This window comes from Rhyacophila brunnea, unplaced genomic scaffold (genome assembly GCF_057557595.1).
Source record: "Rhyacophila brunnea isolate RB1 unplaced genomic scaffold, BYU_Rbru_1.0 scaffold_12, whole genome shotgun sequence".
Lineage (NCBI taxonomy): Eukaryota > Metazoa > Arthropoda > Insecta > Trichoptera > Rhyacophilidae > Rhyacophila > Rhyacophila brunnea.
Window position 1 is genome coordinate 14,774,697 of NW_028232774.1, and position 12,688 is coordinate 14,787,384.

Genomic DNA, 12,688 nt, shown 5'->3' on the forward strand with positions numbered 1-12,688 from the left:
AATTTATTTTTATTTAAGATTTAGGAGTACTTCATTGAATATATTATGTACATAGGGATTACAATACCGAATGAAAACACCAATACCGGTATTTCCTATTGAATCCGGTATTCGCAAATTAATTTGAAAAAAAAATAGAAGTATCTACCAATAAATATAAAACATGTAAAAACTTTTAAAAATAATAATATTTTATAGCATGTGTCATCGCTGGTCACCAAGGACGATGAAGGCTCACGGAGGTAAACCAGACATCGCGTAACCCAACAAAAATATTACAGTCTTATTGTGTTAGTCTTTTGTGTTAATAATTAGTACATCTTGTTTCCACTTTCAATACCGAATATATCGGTATTGTCTGATTTTTATAACTGGTATTTCGGTATCGAAAATTACTGAGATACCGGTTTTGAAATACCAGTATTGGAACCAAGTTGGAACAGTACAAAACTGTCGTCTGGTTTTCTATTAACTTATTGGTTCTAAGTCCCATTCTTTTTTGAATATGTATGTTTCTGGCGGTATTTTAAATTATGACCAGTTCGTATATCAAATAATATATGATTTCATTATTTAATATTTTTGTTAGCCATTAACGGGTTAACACTAAATGCAAACTGTCGGTAACTAATGAGTGCAACACGGTGTTGGAAAACGCAACCAATCGCTGAGCAAAACCAAATGTGACGTTAAAAAACAAACGTGGCCATCTCCAGTCACTGACTTTTTTGAGATTTTTGGTTGGTATGACTGCTTGTGTTGTTTTATATAATAATATTCACTTCAGACATGTCTATCTCCTTATTTTCTGCTTAAAAAATCAAAATAAATGTTGTGATTTTTTTCAAACTTAGTCATCTCCATTGAATTTTTATATCAAACGTGGTCACATTCGTCTAAGCCAATTACGACGTAGCACTTTTTCAGAATGGCCAATCATGTCGTGGCATTTTATCAATATGGCTCCCATCAGCAAAAAGTTTTCTCTGTATATAAGATGTGCTCTTCAAGTTTTTAAGCGAAATAATTGTCAAAGAATGGAAAATAATCAAAATAAAGTTTGAAATAGTGTCTCCAGATAATGCACGAAAGTTTACCAGATCAAATTATACCATTAAACGTTCAAAGAAGACTGAAAAACGGTAAGTAAATTTTGATTTTCAAACGTTTTACGACAGTTAGCATCTTAGAACCTCAGGGCTGTGCCTTGGCTGTTCATATTTTAAGTTCAGTTTTAAAGCTGCATAATATCGTGTAAACTGGTTCAGTCATCTATATTTTTTTATATATTTTTATTCAAAAATATTGTTATGTTTGCTTAGTTACCTATTTAATCCTAATATCATAAAACTCAAAATAAATTCATAAACCCAATTATAATTTTCAAATTATTAAGTGTTAGTTGTAAATATGAAATAAGTTATACATTTATATTGTTGTTTTTTTCGGGTGCCGGACGAAATCCCGAAGGCCGAAATCCCGAAAAATAAAAAAATATAAACAGTAATAATTTTCAACCAGCGGCACCCCAATAGGCGGCGCTTTTCCTCGATTGTATAATTTAACAAGATAATTAAAATAGTTATATAAAAACTATTATTAATTATAAAATGAAGCAAGAAAATAATTTTCAACCAGCGGCACCCCAATAGGCAGCGCTTTTTCTAGAGTGTGTAATTTAACAAGATAATTAGAATAGTTATATAAAAACTATTATTAATTATGGAATGATGCAACAAAATAATTTTCAACCAGCGGCACCCCAAAAGGCGGCGCTTTTTCTCGATTGTATATTTTAACTATATAATTAAAATAGTAGTATTTTAAACTATTATTAATTATGAAATGAAGCAAGAAAATAATTTTCAACCAGCGGTACCCCAATAGGCGGCGCTTTTTCTTGGTTAAGTAATTTAACAAGATAATTAAAATAGTTATATAAAAACTGTTATTAATTATGAAATGAAGCAATAAAATAATTTTCAACCAGCTGCACCCCAATAGGCGGCGCTTTTCCTCGATTGTATAATTTAACAAGATAATTAAAATAATTATATAAGAACAATTATTAATTATGGAATGAAGTAAGAAAATAATTATCTTGTTTAATTACACACTCTAGAAAAAGAGCCGCCTATTGGGGTACCGCTGGTTGAAAATTATTTTTTTGCATTATTTCATAATTATTAATAGTTTTTATATTACTATTTTTGATTATCTTGTTAAATTATACAATCAAGAAAAAGCGTCTCTTTTTGGGGTGCCACTGGTTGAAAATTATTTTGTTGCTTGATTCCATAATTATCAATAGTTTTTTTTATAACTATTTTAATTATCTTGTTAAATTACACATTCAAGAAAAAGCGCCGCCTATTGGGGTACCGCTGGTTGAAAATTATTTTTTTGCTTCATTCCATAATTAATAATAGTTTTTAATACTACTATTTTAATTATCTAGATAAATTATACAATCGAGAAAAAGCGCCGCCTTTTGGGGTGCCGCTGGTTGAAAATTATTTTGTTGCTTGATTCCATAATTATGAATAGTTTTTATTATAACTATTTTAATTATCTTGTTAAATTATACATTCAAGAAAAAGCGCCGCCTATTGGGGTACCGCTGGTTGAAAATTATGTTTTTGCTTTATTTCATAATTAATAATAGTTTTTAATACTACTATTTTAATTATCTAGATAAATTATACAATCGAGAAAAAGCGCCGCCTTTTGGGGTGCCGCTGGTTGAAAATTATTTTGTTGCTTCATTTCATAATTAATAACAGTTTTTATATAACTATTTTAATTATCTTGTTAAATTACACACCCAAGAAAAAGCGCCGCCTATTGGGGAACCGTTGGTTGAAAATTAATACTGTTTATATTTTTTTATTTTTCGGGATTTCGGCCTTCGGGATTCCGGTCATTCGGAATTTCGGCTTTCAGGATGTCGGCATTCGGGATTTCAGCATTCGGGATTTCGTCCGGCACCCATTTTAACACAACCCTGTTTGTTAGAATACAAAACAAACCAATCGAATACAAAACAAAACTGTCCATCTCCAATAGTATTTATTTCAAACCTGGTCAAATCCAGATGATACAAAACAAACATAGCCATCTCCAAAATAAAATCGTAAATATCTTGTTTGTTAAAGATTCGCGATTATTGAGCATTGTTTAAATCGTATCTTTTAAACAAAATATAATCATAAATTAGGAAATTATTAACTTACGGGTTCAAATTAACCACAAAAACAAAAAAGTTGATTTACTCAGTTTCACTTGTGATGGAGATGGCTACGTTTGTTTTTTAGCGTCACAAATATTGTCGCATAACGTTGTTAGAATCGAAACACGCTACGATTCAATTGTGTGTATTCAATACGCTTAAATTATCATTGGGTTTTGTATATTTTCGATTCGAAATGTTCATATATTATATTATACAGGTTGTATGGTGTATTAATAGGTATTGTTATGTAGGGATGAAGGTACTCTCATATTTAATATAACCAATATTGCTGGCGTTCAATATATTATATATATATGTAGGTATATCGTGAATATAATTCTCAGATAGGTACGTCAATGTATTCGTAGTATTGGGAACATTGAAGATTGGTATTATAGATTGAACGTTTTGTTTGTGCGAGAGTCGGAAATAAGGCTGTTTACCGATTTCATCGACTATGTACATTGTGCTTCTTCGCGGCAACTATAGAAATTTGATGAAACCTACATGCGGATACTCTACGTAATATGATTATAAAATATACAAGTTTTTTAATTTTAAAATAATTACCATCCAGGGACGTTCCGTGGAGGTAGATAAATCATGCGTTGCATATGGCATCACATTTTGAGAGTAGATTTCGTGTCGATTTAAAGATTTTTGGTGTAGTTATTTATCCAAGACCGACTATATTCCGACTGGAGCATTAACCTGCAAATTTTAATCGTAGTGTTGGTTGTTGATTATTCTTCGACTGCAATATGGTAATCTTTTTGTAGAAAATGAAGATTGTTATAATTTTTTAATGTCACGTTGTGGACGTTTCTAATTTATAAATTGTAAAGTTCACTTAGTATAAGTATGTTCAAAAATTTTGAATTTGAATTTAAAATTTGAATAAAATGGTAATAAGTTAATTAATTTGAACTAAATATCCAATCGAGTTACCGCATTTTATCCGAAGATAATAAATAACTAGCACTACCATCGTAACTCGCTGTTAATTTCCCCGGCCTGACTATAGATTGCCGTGGTATTTGGTTGTTTATGATAGCCGAAAATAAGATCTGGGTACACAACAAATTATTATAACTAAAAAATAAAAGGGAAGGACATTCCAAATATCCTTAAGGGCGACACTTTGCCTAGGGTCGTTACCCTTACCAACCCTAATAATACATCAGTTTATATCCCATACTGATGCATTTTTACATTGCTCATGATACCTACGTGATATTGTTTACTATCAAAGATTTCGCTCCTTATTTTTATTGTTGATATGGACATGCTTTTAACTTGATCCCTTATGAATACGTTTGATGTTCCAAAAACTTTTTCGATACATCATATTGACGATATCAAATAACCTTTCTTCTTTTATTATTCCATATTCCTTATAATATATTATTCGTATTTTTATGTAGGCAAATCAATTTGTAGTAAGCAACCGAGATATTGCTACCATAAAAAAATCTATTCCTACTAACGACTTTTACGAAAACCTTATATACTAGAGAACCTAAATAATATTAATGAAAGTGAAACCGAATTCATTAGATACTTACTATACCTACCCACTTACTGTTTACATTGGCTGCAATTAATTTTGCATTGCGTATTATTTTCTTCTATCTCTATTTTCGCCTGCATATGTCAAAACCGCAACCATTAATATTATGTACCTAGTACCTACTACTATTCCCAAATTCATAGTTTCTCAATCTGTTTTAATGTTATATTTAATTAAGTTTATCATATTACGATACACCGTGATTATGAGTGAAAATGCGAAACAAAAATGATAGACTGGGGTGTATTAGAAAAAGTCGACCAAGTGGAAGCCAAACTCACATTAATTAACAAGAAAATGCACTGTAAACACGTATTATCGTGCAAGTTGTGGCGAACCTGCCGGTAATAATACGAACTGCATCGCGCAGAAACTCATTTTGAGGTAAACCGATTTTCACGACCCGTTATATAGTACCATAAAATGACAACATCACGTCTCGCTTACGGTTAAAGAATGAGATTGGAGAGATAATCAGCGCTTTTACGTGTAAACAGTTATTATCGCCATACAAAATATACACTGTGGGGAAAAGTAAATACATGCACGTGTACAGGCGCTATTACGTCACATGTGATGCAAAAAACAGTAGAATCCATTCATAAGTTCAAATTTCATTGAATATTTTGAGGGTACCTAACTATCCTGACATAATTATTCATAAAACTTACTATTTGAGTAAATTTTAAAATTCTGACTTGAAAACTGCATGCAATAACAGAATGAGGTTAGCTTAGGTTAGATCTAATGTATTTTGAGTCTAAGACGTTTTTTTTTCACTTCATATGTATATTATTTAGATAGCGTCTATAATATAGAAAGTTGTTTACAAGGTCTATAGTTCTAGCATAATAAATATCCGTATACAAAATTATGTCTAAAAGTAATATTGTTTACAAAACATTGCTTTTGCTCTGTCTATTAAGCGACTAACCCACACTAACATTCTATAAGACTCTTCTGATTTGAACTCATGAAGTGTTTAGGTAGGTATGAGACGTTTATATTGTTTTATATTTTTAATGTATTTTCTCTTTTCCTCCCCTTTTCCGTGAATTATATTTTAATCCCGTTTTTCATGCGATTTCTTTTTTAAAACAAGCTGTGAAATGAATCCACCATAAAACCTCCACATTTTTCCGAGGGGGTGTTGAAAAAATCACCAGTTTGTATATTTTTATTTTCCATCGTACCCGGGACGCAGGCGGCTCAATTGGGTGTTTGGACGAAAATTCTGGTTTTCATCGGCAAATATATCCCCGTTATTTTTCATTAATTATGGAGAGAATTTGCGAACAGGCACATGGGAAAAGTATATCAGGCTCGCATGTTTGGAATACGGTCGCACGCTATTTGGCGAGGCTTCGAAATATATTGGAATTAATTGGTCGGTCTGCAAATTTACATTCTGAACTTATATTATTACATGAGCCGTGTTTGACGTGTTTGATTTATTTTTACGTGTTTGTCTTAAATCTATATTAATCTCACTAAAGGAACTATGTCAATTTCATAATTCGATTTTTACATAACCTTTATAATGTATAGGTTTCCAAACCTTCGGGGTTCAACCATATCTACGAGGGTGGGTCAATAATTCCTTAGAAAAAATCATTAAAACAGTTTTTATTTTTGTATTTTTTTTTATTTCTCAACATAATCTCCTTGGAGCTCAATACACTTGGTTAGACGTTTCTCATTTTTTTTTAAACCGTCAGAAAAATAAGTTTTCGGAAAGTCCTCAAAATAAGCATTTGTCCGATCGATGACTTCTTCATTTGAAAAAAAACGTTGTCCACTTAGCCATTTTTTTAAGTTTGGGAAAAGGAAAAAGTCACTGGGGGCTAAATCTGGCGAATACGGTGGGTGGTCGACCAATTCGAACTTCAATTCTTCAATTTTAGCCATTGATCGTAAACATGTGTGAACACAGGCATTGTCCTGATGAAAGAGGATTTTTTTCCTGTTTAAATGAGGCCGTTTTTCTTCAATTTTGCTTTTTAGCTGGTCCAATAAAGATGCATAATAATCCCCAGTTATTGTTTTTCCTTTTTCCAAATAGTCAACGAAAATAATTTCACGTGCATCCCAAAATACAGTAGCCATAACCTTACCAGCTGATTTTACGGTTTTCGCCTTCTTTGGACATGGTTTGCCTTCGCAATCTACTGATTTGACTGTTCTTTCGTCTCGGGAGTATAGTGGTGTATCCATGTTTCATCTACAGTCACAAAGCGACGAAAAAATTCATCCGGATTGCGTTGCATGAGCGACAACAGGGCTTTAGAGGCCACCACCCTATTGCGTTTATTGTCAACTGTGAGCAAACGCGGCACCCATCTTGCAGAAATATTTTTCATGCCCAATTTGTCATGTAAAATAGAAATGACGCTACCTTTTGAGATCCCTGTAACCTCAATTATCTCACTCAACTTTAATCTTCGGTCACTTAACACCATATCGTGGATTTTATTGATCATTTCTGGTGTAGTCACCTCTACAGGACGTCCTGAGCGTGGTTCATCCTTTGTTGATGTACGACCACGTTTAAATTCATTTAACCAGTTATAAATAGTTGCAAGTGAAGGAGCAGATATGCCGTGAACTAAATCCAACTCATTTTTTATTTCGTTTGCTGTTAACCCTTTTATATTAAAATGTTTAATAACAGCTCTAAACTCAATTTTCTCCATTTTCCATTTTTCCATTTTCCACAAGCAAATTTTTTTTTAAATGTACGAGAAACACACAACAACCCGACCAATCTGATTGAAACTTCGCAGCATACTGAATCGGTAGTGCCGCTGCATGAAAACAAACCGCTTACAGTACTAGTCGCGCCACCTGTCGGCTTTTCTAAGGACTTATTGACCCACCCTCGTAGTAAGTCGCCAAATTCTCTTAAATTCAGATGAAAAGTAACACTTCAATACACTTTTTTAAAAATTCCTTCGATAAATTTAGTTAATTTTGTTTATTGAAAAACTCATTAATAATTGTGAATTTTGGTCTAAACAACACATTTTAGGTATATGGGAAATTCTATAAATCATATCCGACAAAACTGATCTAACAACATCTTTGATATCACGAAAAATTTCTTCTCTGCTTCCTTGTTCATTTGTTGCTTTCAGTGCGTTATTAGGCAAAGTTCCGCCCTAAGCAGACTTAGAATACACCCCCTTTTCATTATTTGTTTCAAGTCTGCAATATTGTTAGGTTATTTTAAACAGACTAATACCTACACAAAAAATCTTTAAATTAACATGAACACCATTAGAGCATTTCCTCGAAACATACACTCAAGCAGTAGTGTCTTTAGTTACCCATGTGTAGGTCTGTAGCGTTGAGCTTTGTAGGCTTCTTGTGGCTTTCTTGTGGAAATGTCACTCATGCGGTAAACCGCCATTACAATTTGTATTACAATATAAAATGTAGGTTTTCGTGAGTTTTTATGGTTTACGATTTGAAGGGATGACCGTTAGTGACGTTCAAGATTTTAACAAGCAGCGAATCAATCGACGCCCATTGCTGATGATCTATTTTTTTTTTTTATCATATACCAAAATTTCACTCTATCTTACCGTTGATAGATAATGTGCCATCTTTATAAGAATATATTATTTTCTTATCTTATTCATCTTTTCTTCTCGTTTTCATTGCCTTAAATAGCTGTCAATGTCTCAATATTATACAATTAACAAAATGATGATACGTGTTATAAAATCTGATGATTGCTAATTCACATGCAAACATAAGCAAAATGAGAAAAAATATAATGATTGGTAATGAATATAAATTACCGCGTAAAGCTTTATTTTATGATTATTTTAACATGACGTGGGGGGAGGGTGAATCGCAGGTGTCTTGGCTTCTGCAAAAACGGGTCGCGACATGGAAAAGGTTAAAAAGCTATTCTTTAAACTTAAATTATAAAAATAAAAAACATTTCACTGACTCAGTAAAGCATGGATATATATTTCAACGCTCATGCGACGTGACCGATAAAACATTATCCGAGCGTCTATCGGGTCGATATTCGCTGGGAAAAAAACAGGATTAATTTAGTATTTTGTACATATACCCTTACTAATACAATTTCGACGTTTGTATTTAAATATGTCTACCACATTCCTCCTACTTTACGTCAACTAATAACGCTTGGTATATGTGAAACATAATAATAAAACCCGTTAAACACAAAAACAAAACAAATATTTGTGTTAATTTAAATTTCGCCGACAAGCGTATATTCATTAAAAAAACATAATTTTTAATTTTCTCTGCCGAGACAGGTATGATTCCATTGAAAATGTTTTTACAAAACAATATAGATAAAAATTGGAGAATGTTGGCAAACAGTATTTTTGTGTCCGAAACGTTTAAGCTCGACTTTCAAATGTACCCTATCCATTCTTTTAATAATGCCCAGTCGTGCACATTCAAAATCATCTGACTGCAACATGGCCATACATTAAAACTTATACCAACAATGTTGCAACTCTCTTCCGCGCAAATAACCATAACAGCGACGTCACGCTGCTAGCCGAAACTACGGTATGTTTATGTATCGTGAATCGAAATAAATGGCAATATTTTTTTCATTACTTTTGGATATATATTTATCGATTCTAATAAACTTTCCTAGCTATTTTTCGATAACAACTTTACCAAGAAATTTTATTATTTTTAATAATGTTTATAAATATCTATAATGGGTTTTCTTTTCTTTTCCGCAGTTTCAAGACCAGCAAAGGCGTAGGATATTCGGCCCACTTTGTCGGCAACTGCCTTGTCCTGACCTCCATGAAGGTCAAGGGCAAAGGCTTCCAGCACTGCGTAAAGTACGAATTCCAGCCTCGGAAATGGTACATGATCGCGATCGTCTACATCTACAACCGGTGGACCAAGAGCGAGATCAAGTGCCTGGTCAACGGCCAGCTGGCGTCCAGCACCGAAATGGCGTGGTTCGTCTCTACCAATGACGTGAGTACCTATATTTTTCTTAGCACTAATTTCTCCCCCAAATGACTAATCACTCGACAAGTTAGTCGAATGACTATCAACCATTCCTAGCTACAAAAGTCAGTTAATATAATGTCCGGTCTGTGAAAGCTTATTTTTCTCCACGTAGGAGCAACAGTGGTAAAAATGAATTCTTCGTATCTTGAGAAAGATATCACATCTTACATTCATTAACTCGATAACTGAGTACTCTTTGTGGTATAGTACAAGTCTTCGCACACTAGACACGTGGATACTGCGGTCAATGAAGCCAGCAGAAGTGGTGCCCGAACACCTACGCCTGTCACTAACGGTCGCGTGTTTTCTAGAATTATCCCTACTTACTGCGTAAGGGCGCGATGCTGAAACATTGACGTCAAGCAGCCGTTCTAACAAGAAAAACACATCACATAATCTTTCTCTCTTCTATTTAGGCGTTCTAATAAGAATTATATATGTTTTTTCACTGAACTTAGGTCGTCGAAATCCCTCCCTTAAACTTAGGCGCGTATGTTAGGGACTTACGCGTCTAAGTATGGTTCTGCATCGCGGTCTAAGAGAGGAACCAGTAAGACGTCATTCATTGATACAACATTTGCAAAAGAAGGCTTAAATCCAGGAAATACTTAATAATTAAATAATTCTTCGGAGAAGAGTGACTATCTCCATGAAAAGCGAATTTAGCCTCCATGAACCTTTTTACCGCAAGTCTCGAGCACTAAACTTACTTAGTGCTGCCTAGCCTGGGGCCCCGGACGTACAGGGGACCCGGCTTGGCAAGTCGACTATCTAAGTGTTATGAACAGAATACAAAATCCACTTTATAAAATATTTACTTTTGTTTTGTCTGTCTATACAACTATTAATTATTAATTACGTGCATTGCATTATCTTATTATCCCCTTGTATCTTAACTTAAACTGATTTATTTTATCCCTATGTCACATATACATATAACAAAAATAATAAGGCTTTTATCTTAATTATATGATACAGATTACTGATTCTTTATTATTTAGTTATTCGGAATTAGTCACATTCTATATTTTATTACACAATATATATTACAATTTAAATATATATAGCTTCACGATTTTTACTATGTATTCTTCTATTATTAATTAATCCTTAAGAATCCGCGGAATATCAATTGGGAAACATTGCTGTAAGATATTACACTACCCTAAGCAATTGGTAGGGAGGTTTGCCAAAAATCCTGGCCTGGGGCCCCGTGTCAGGATGTAGGGGTCGTACTCTGCAGACATTAAAAACTCGATAGGTCGACGAAGGCAACGTTCACTTATTTGTCACGTGTTTAGTCCCAGCGCAACTATACAGCGTATATATATACAAAACGGCTTTCGGCCTGTACGGCAGCTAACTAGGGAAGGAAAGCATCGAAATATTAACACTCATTGTAACAATTATTACAATACGTTAGCCGTCTGAACTGTCAAAACTGTCTATCTCACTCTAAAATTTATCACAGCCAAGAGAGGTGCTGTTAAAACATAGCACTTATTGTAACAATTTCTTTTCTTTCGACCATGTCTGATTCTAATATGTTCATAATTTGGTCCTCCACAGAGTGGAGGTTTGTATTGACAGATTTTGTTTTTACGAGAAATGGATGTCAGCCACTTGCTCAACCTATTAGGTCCATTGACTCATACACAAATTGAAAAATAATATGTGCACTTGCCAGACCCAGGATTCGAACCTGGGACCCACGACGCAATAGGCCAACGCTTAAGCCATCGTGGGTGTAACAATTACAACTTACTTATTGTAATTGTAAAAATAAGTGCTAATACTTGGATACTTTCCTACCCTTGTTGTTTTTCAGTGAATTTATAGATGATGTGTTATTATTAATTCGTTAGATTGTTTAAAAAAATATAACATAGCAGACTAGGTATCGAAATAATAAAATATTCTCGCACATCGGTTGATTTCTATATTAATTTTCTATTATTTTTTTCCTGAGGTAATTATCTCGCATACTTATACTTTTAAAATAATGTAAACTGGTATTGTATTGCTCTTCAATACGCCTTCCAGTAATTTCATATAAAATAATACATTTCAATATACGATGTATTTAGAAAGACTACGTCAGTAGGCATCCTTTCTGGGGATTTTCCGAGATCTAATTTCGGGAAAACGTTGCCCTGTCATTTTCAATAAGATTATGCTTTTCTAGTTTCTTTCTTTTCAAAGCCTTTATTTCTATTTACGATTACTCTTTGTTATGGAGAAGAGTGAAATGAAAAAAAACGGGTAAATATATACATAAGCCTCAACATAAAAAGCATCTTATAAACTGCCAAAGAGAATTTCATTTGTTATATCTATTTATATTATTTAAAACTTGGCACATAAATAATTTATTATTTGTGTGACAAGCAGTGTTTCGTTGCCATATAATATGATGGTATAATAATATGTACCTACCATTGGCGAAGGGTGGAGGTGGGCTGTTTAGATCCGACATAAATAGTGCCTATTAAACTTTGTCAGTCATTCGTATTTGTTTTTATTGAAGTACTGGTATGTTATGTGCGATTTGACAAAATAGTTCACATTTTTTGAATGATACTTATTTGCTTTCATTGAATTAAAAATACATTAATACTCGTTCGTTTTTTTTAAATTCATTAAGCCCTGCCTAAATCCTACCAGAGTAGATACAAAATATTATTGTAGGTATATCTATTCAATATTCAAATTTATGCATGGTTTAATGGCATAATTTTAGATATTTTATAGATAGAAGATTATTTTTTTACAATAATCTATTATGGCTTGGTTTCACAGTGTTTAAATGAATTTTAATAACTAATCTGTAAAGTGTAGACTTAGTTAAAGGAAAACAAATACAT

The 12,688-nt window shown here is 33.1% G+C and overlaps 1 protein-coding gene across 4 annotated transcripts in view; it reads left to right on the forward strand.

Annotated features, from left to right (window-relative positions):
* Window positions 1-12,688, forward strand: part of rg (A kinase anchor protein rugose) — a 684,927-nt gene that overhangs the window by 242,309 nt on the left and 429,930 nt on the right. For all 4 annotated transcript variants that reach the window (XM_085960838.1, XM_085960839.1, XM_085960840.1 and 1 more), the window contains exon 6: window positions 9,542-9,788. In XM_085960838.1, the coding sequence (XP_085816964.1) occupies window positions 9,542-9,788 (247 nt within the window). The remainder of the gene's footprint in view (window positions 1-9,541; window positions 9,789-12,688) is intronic.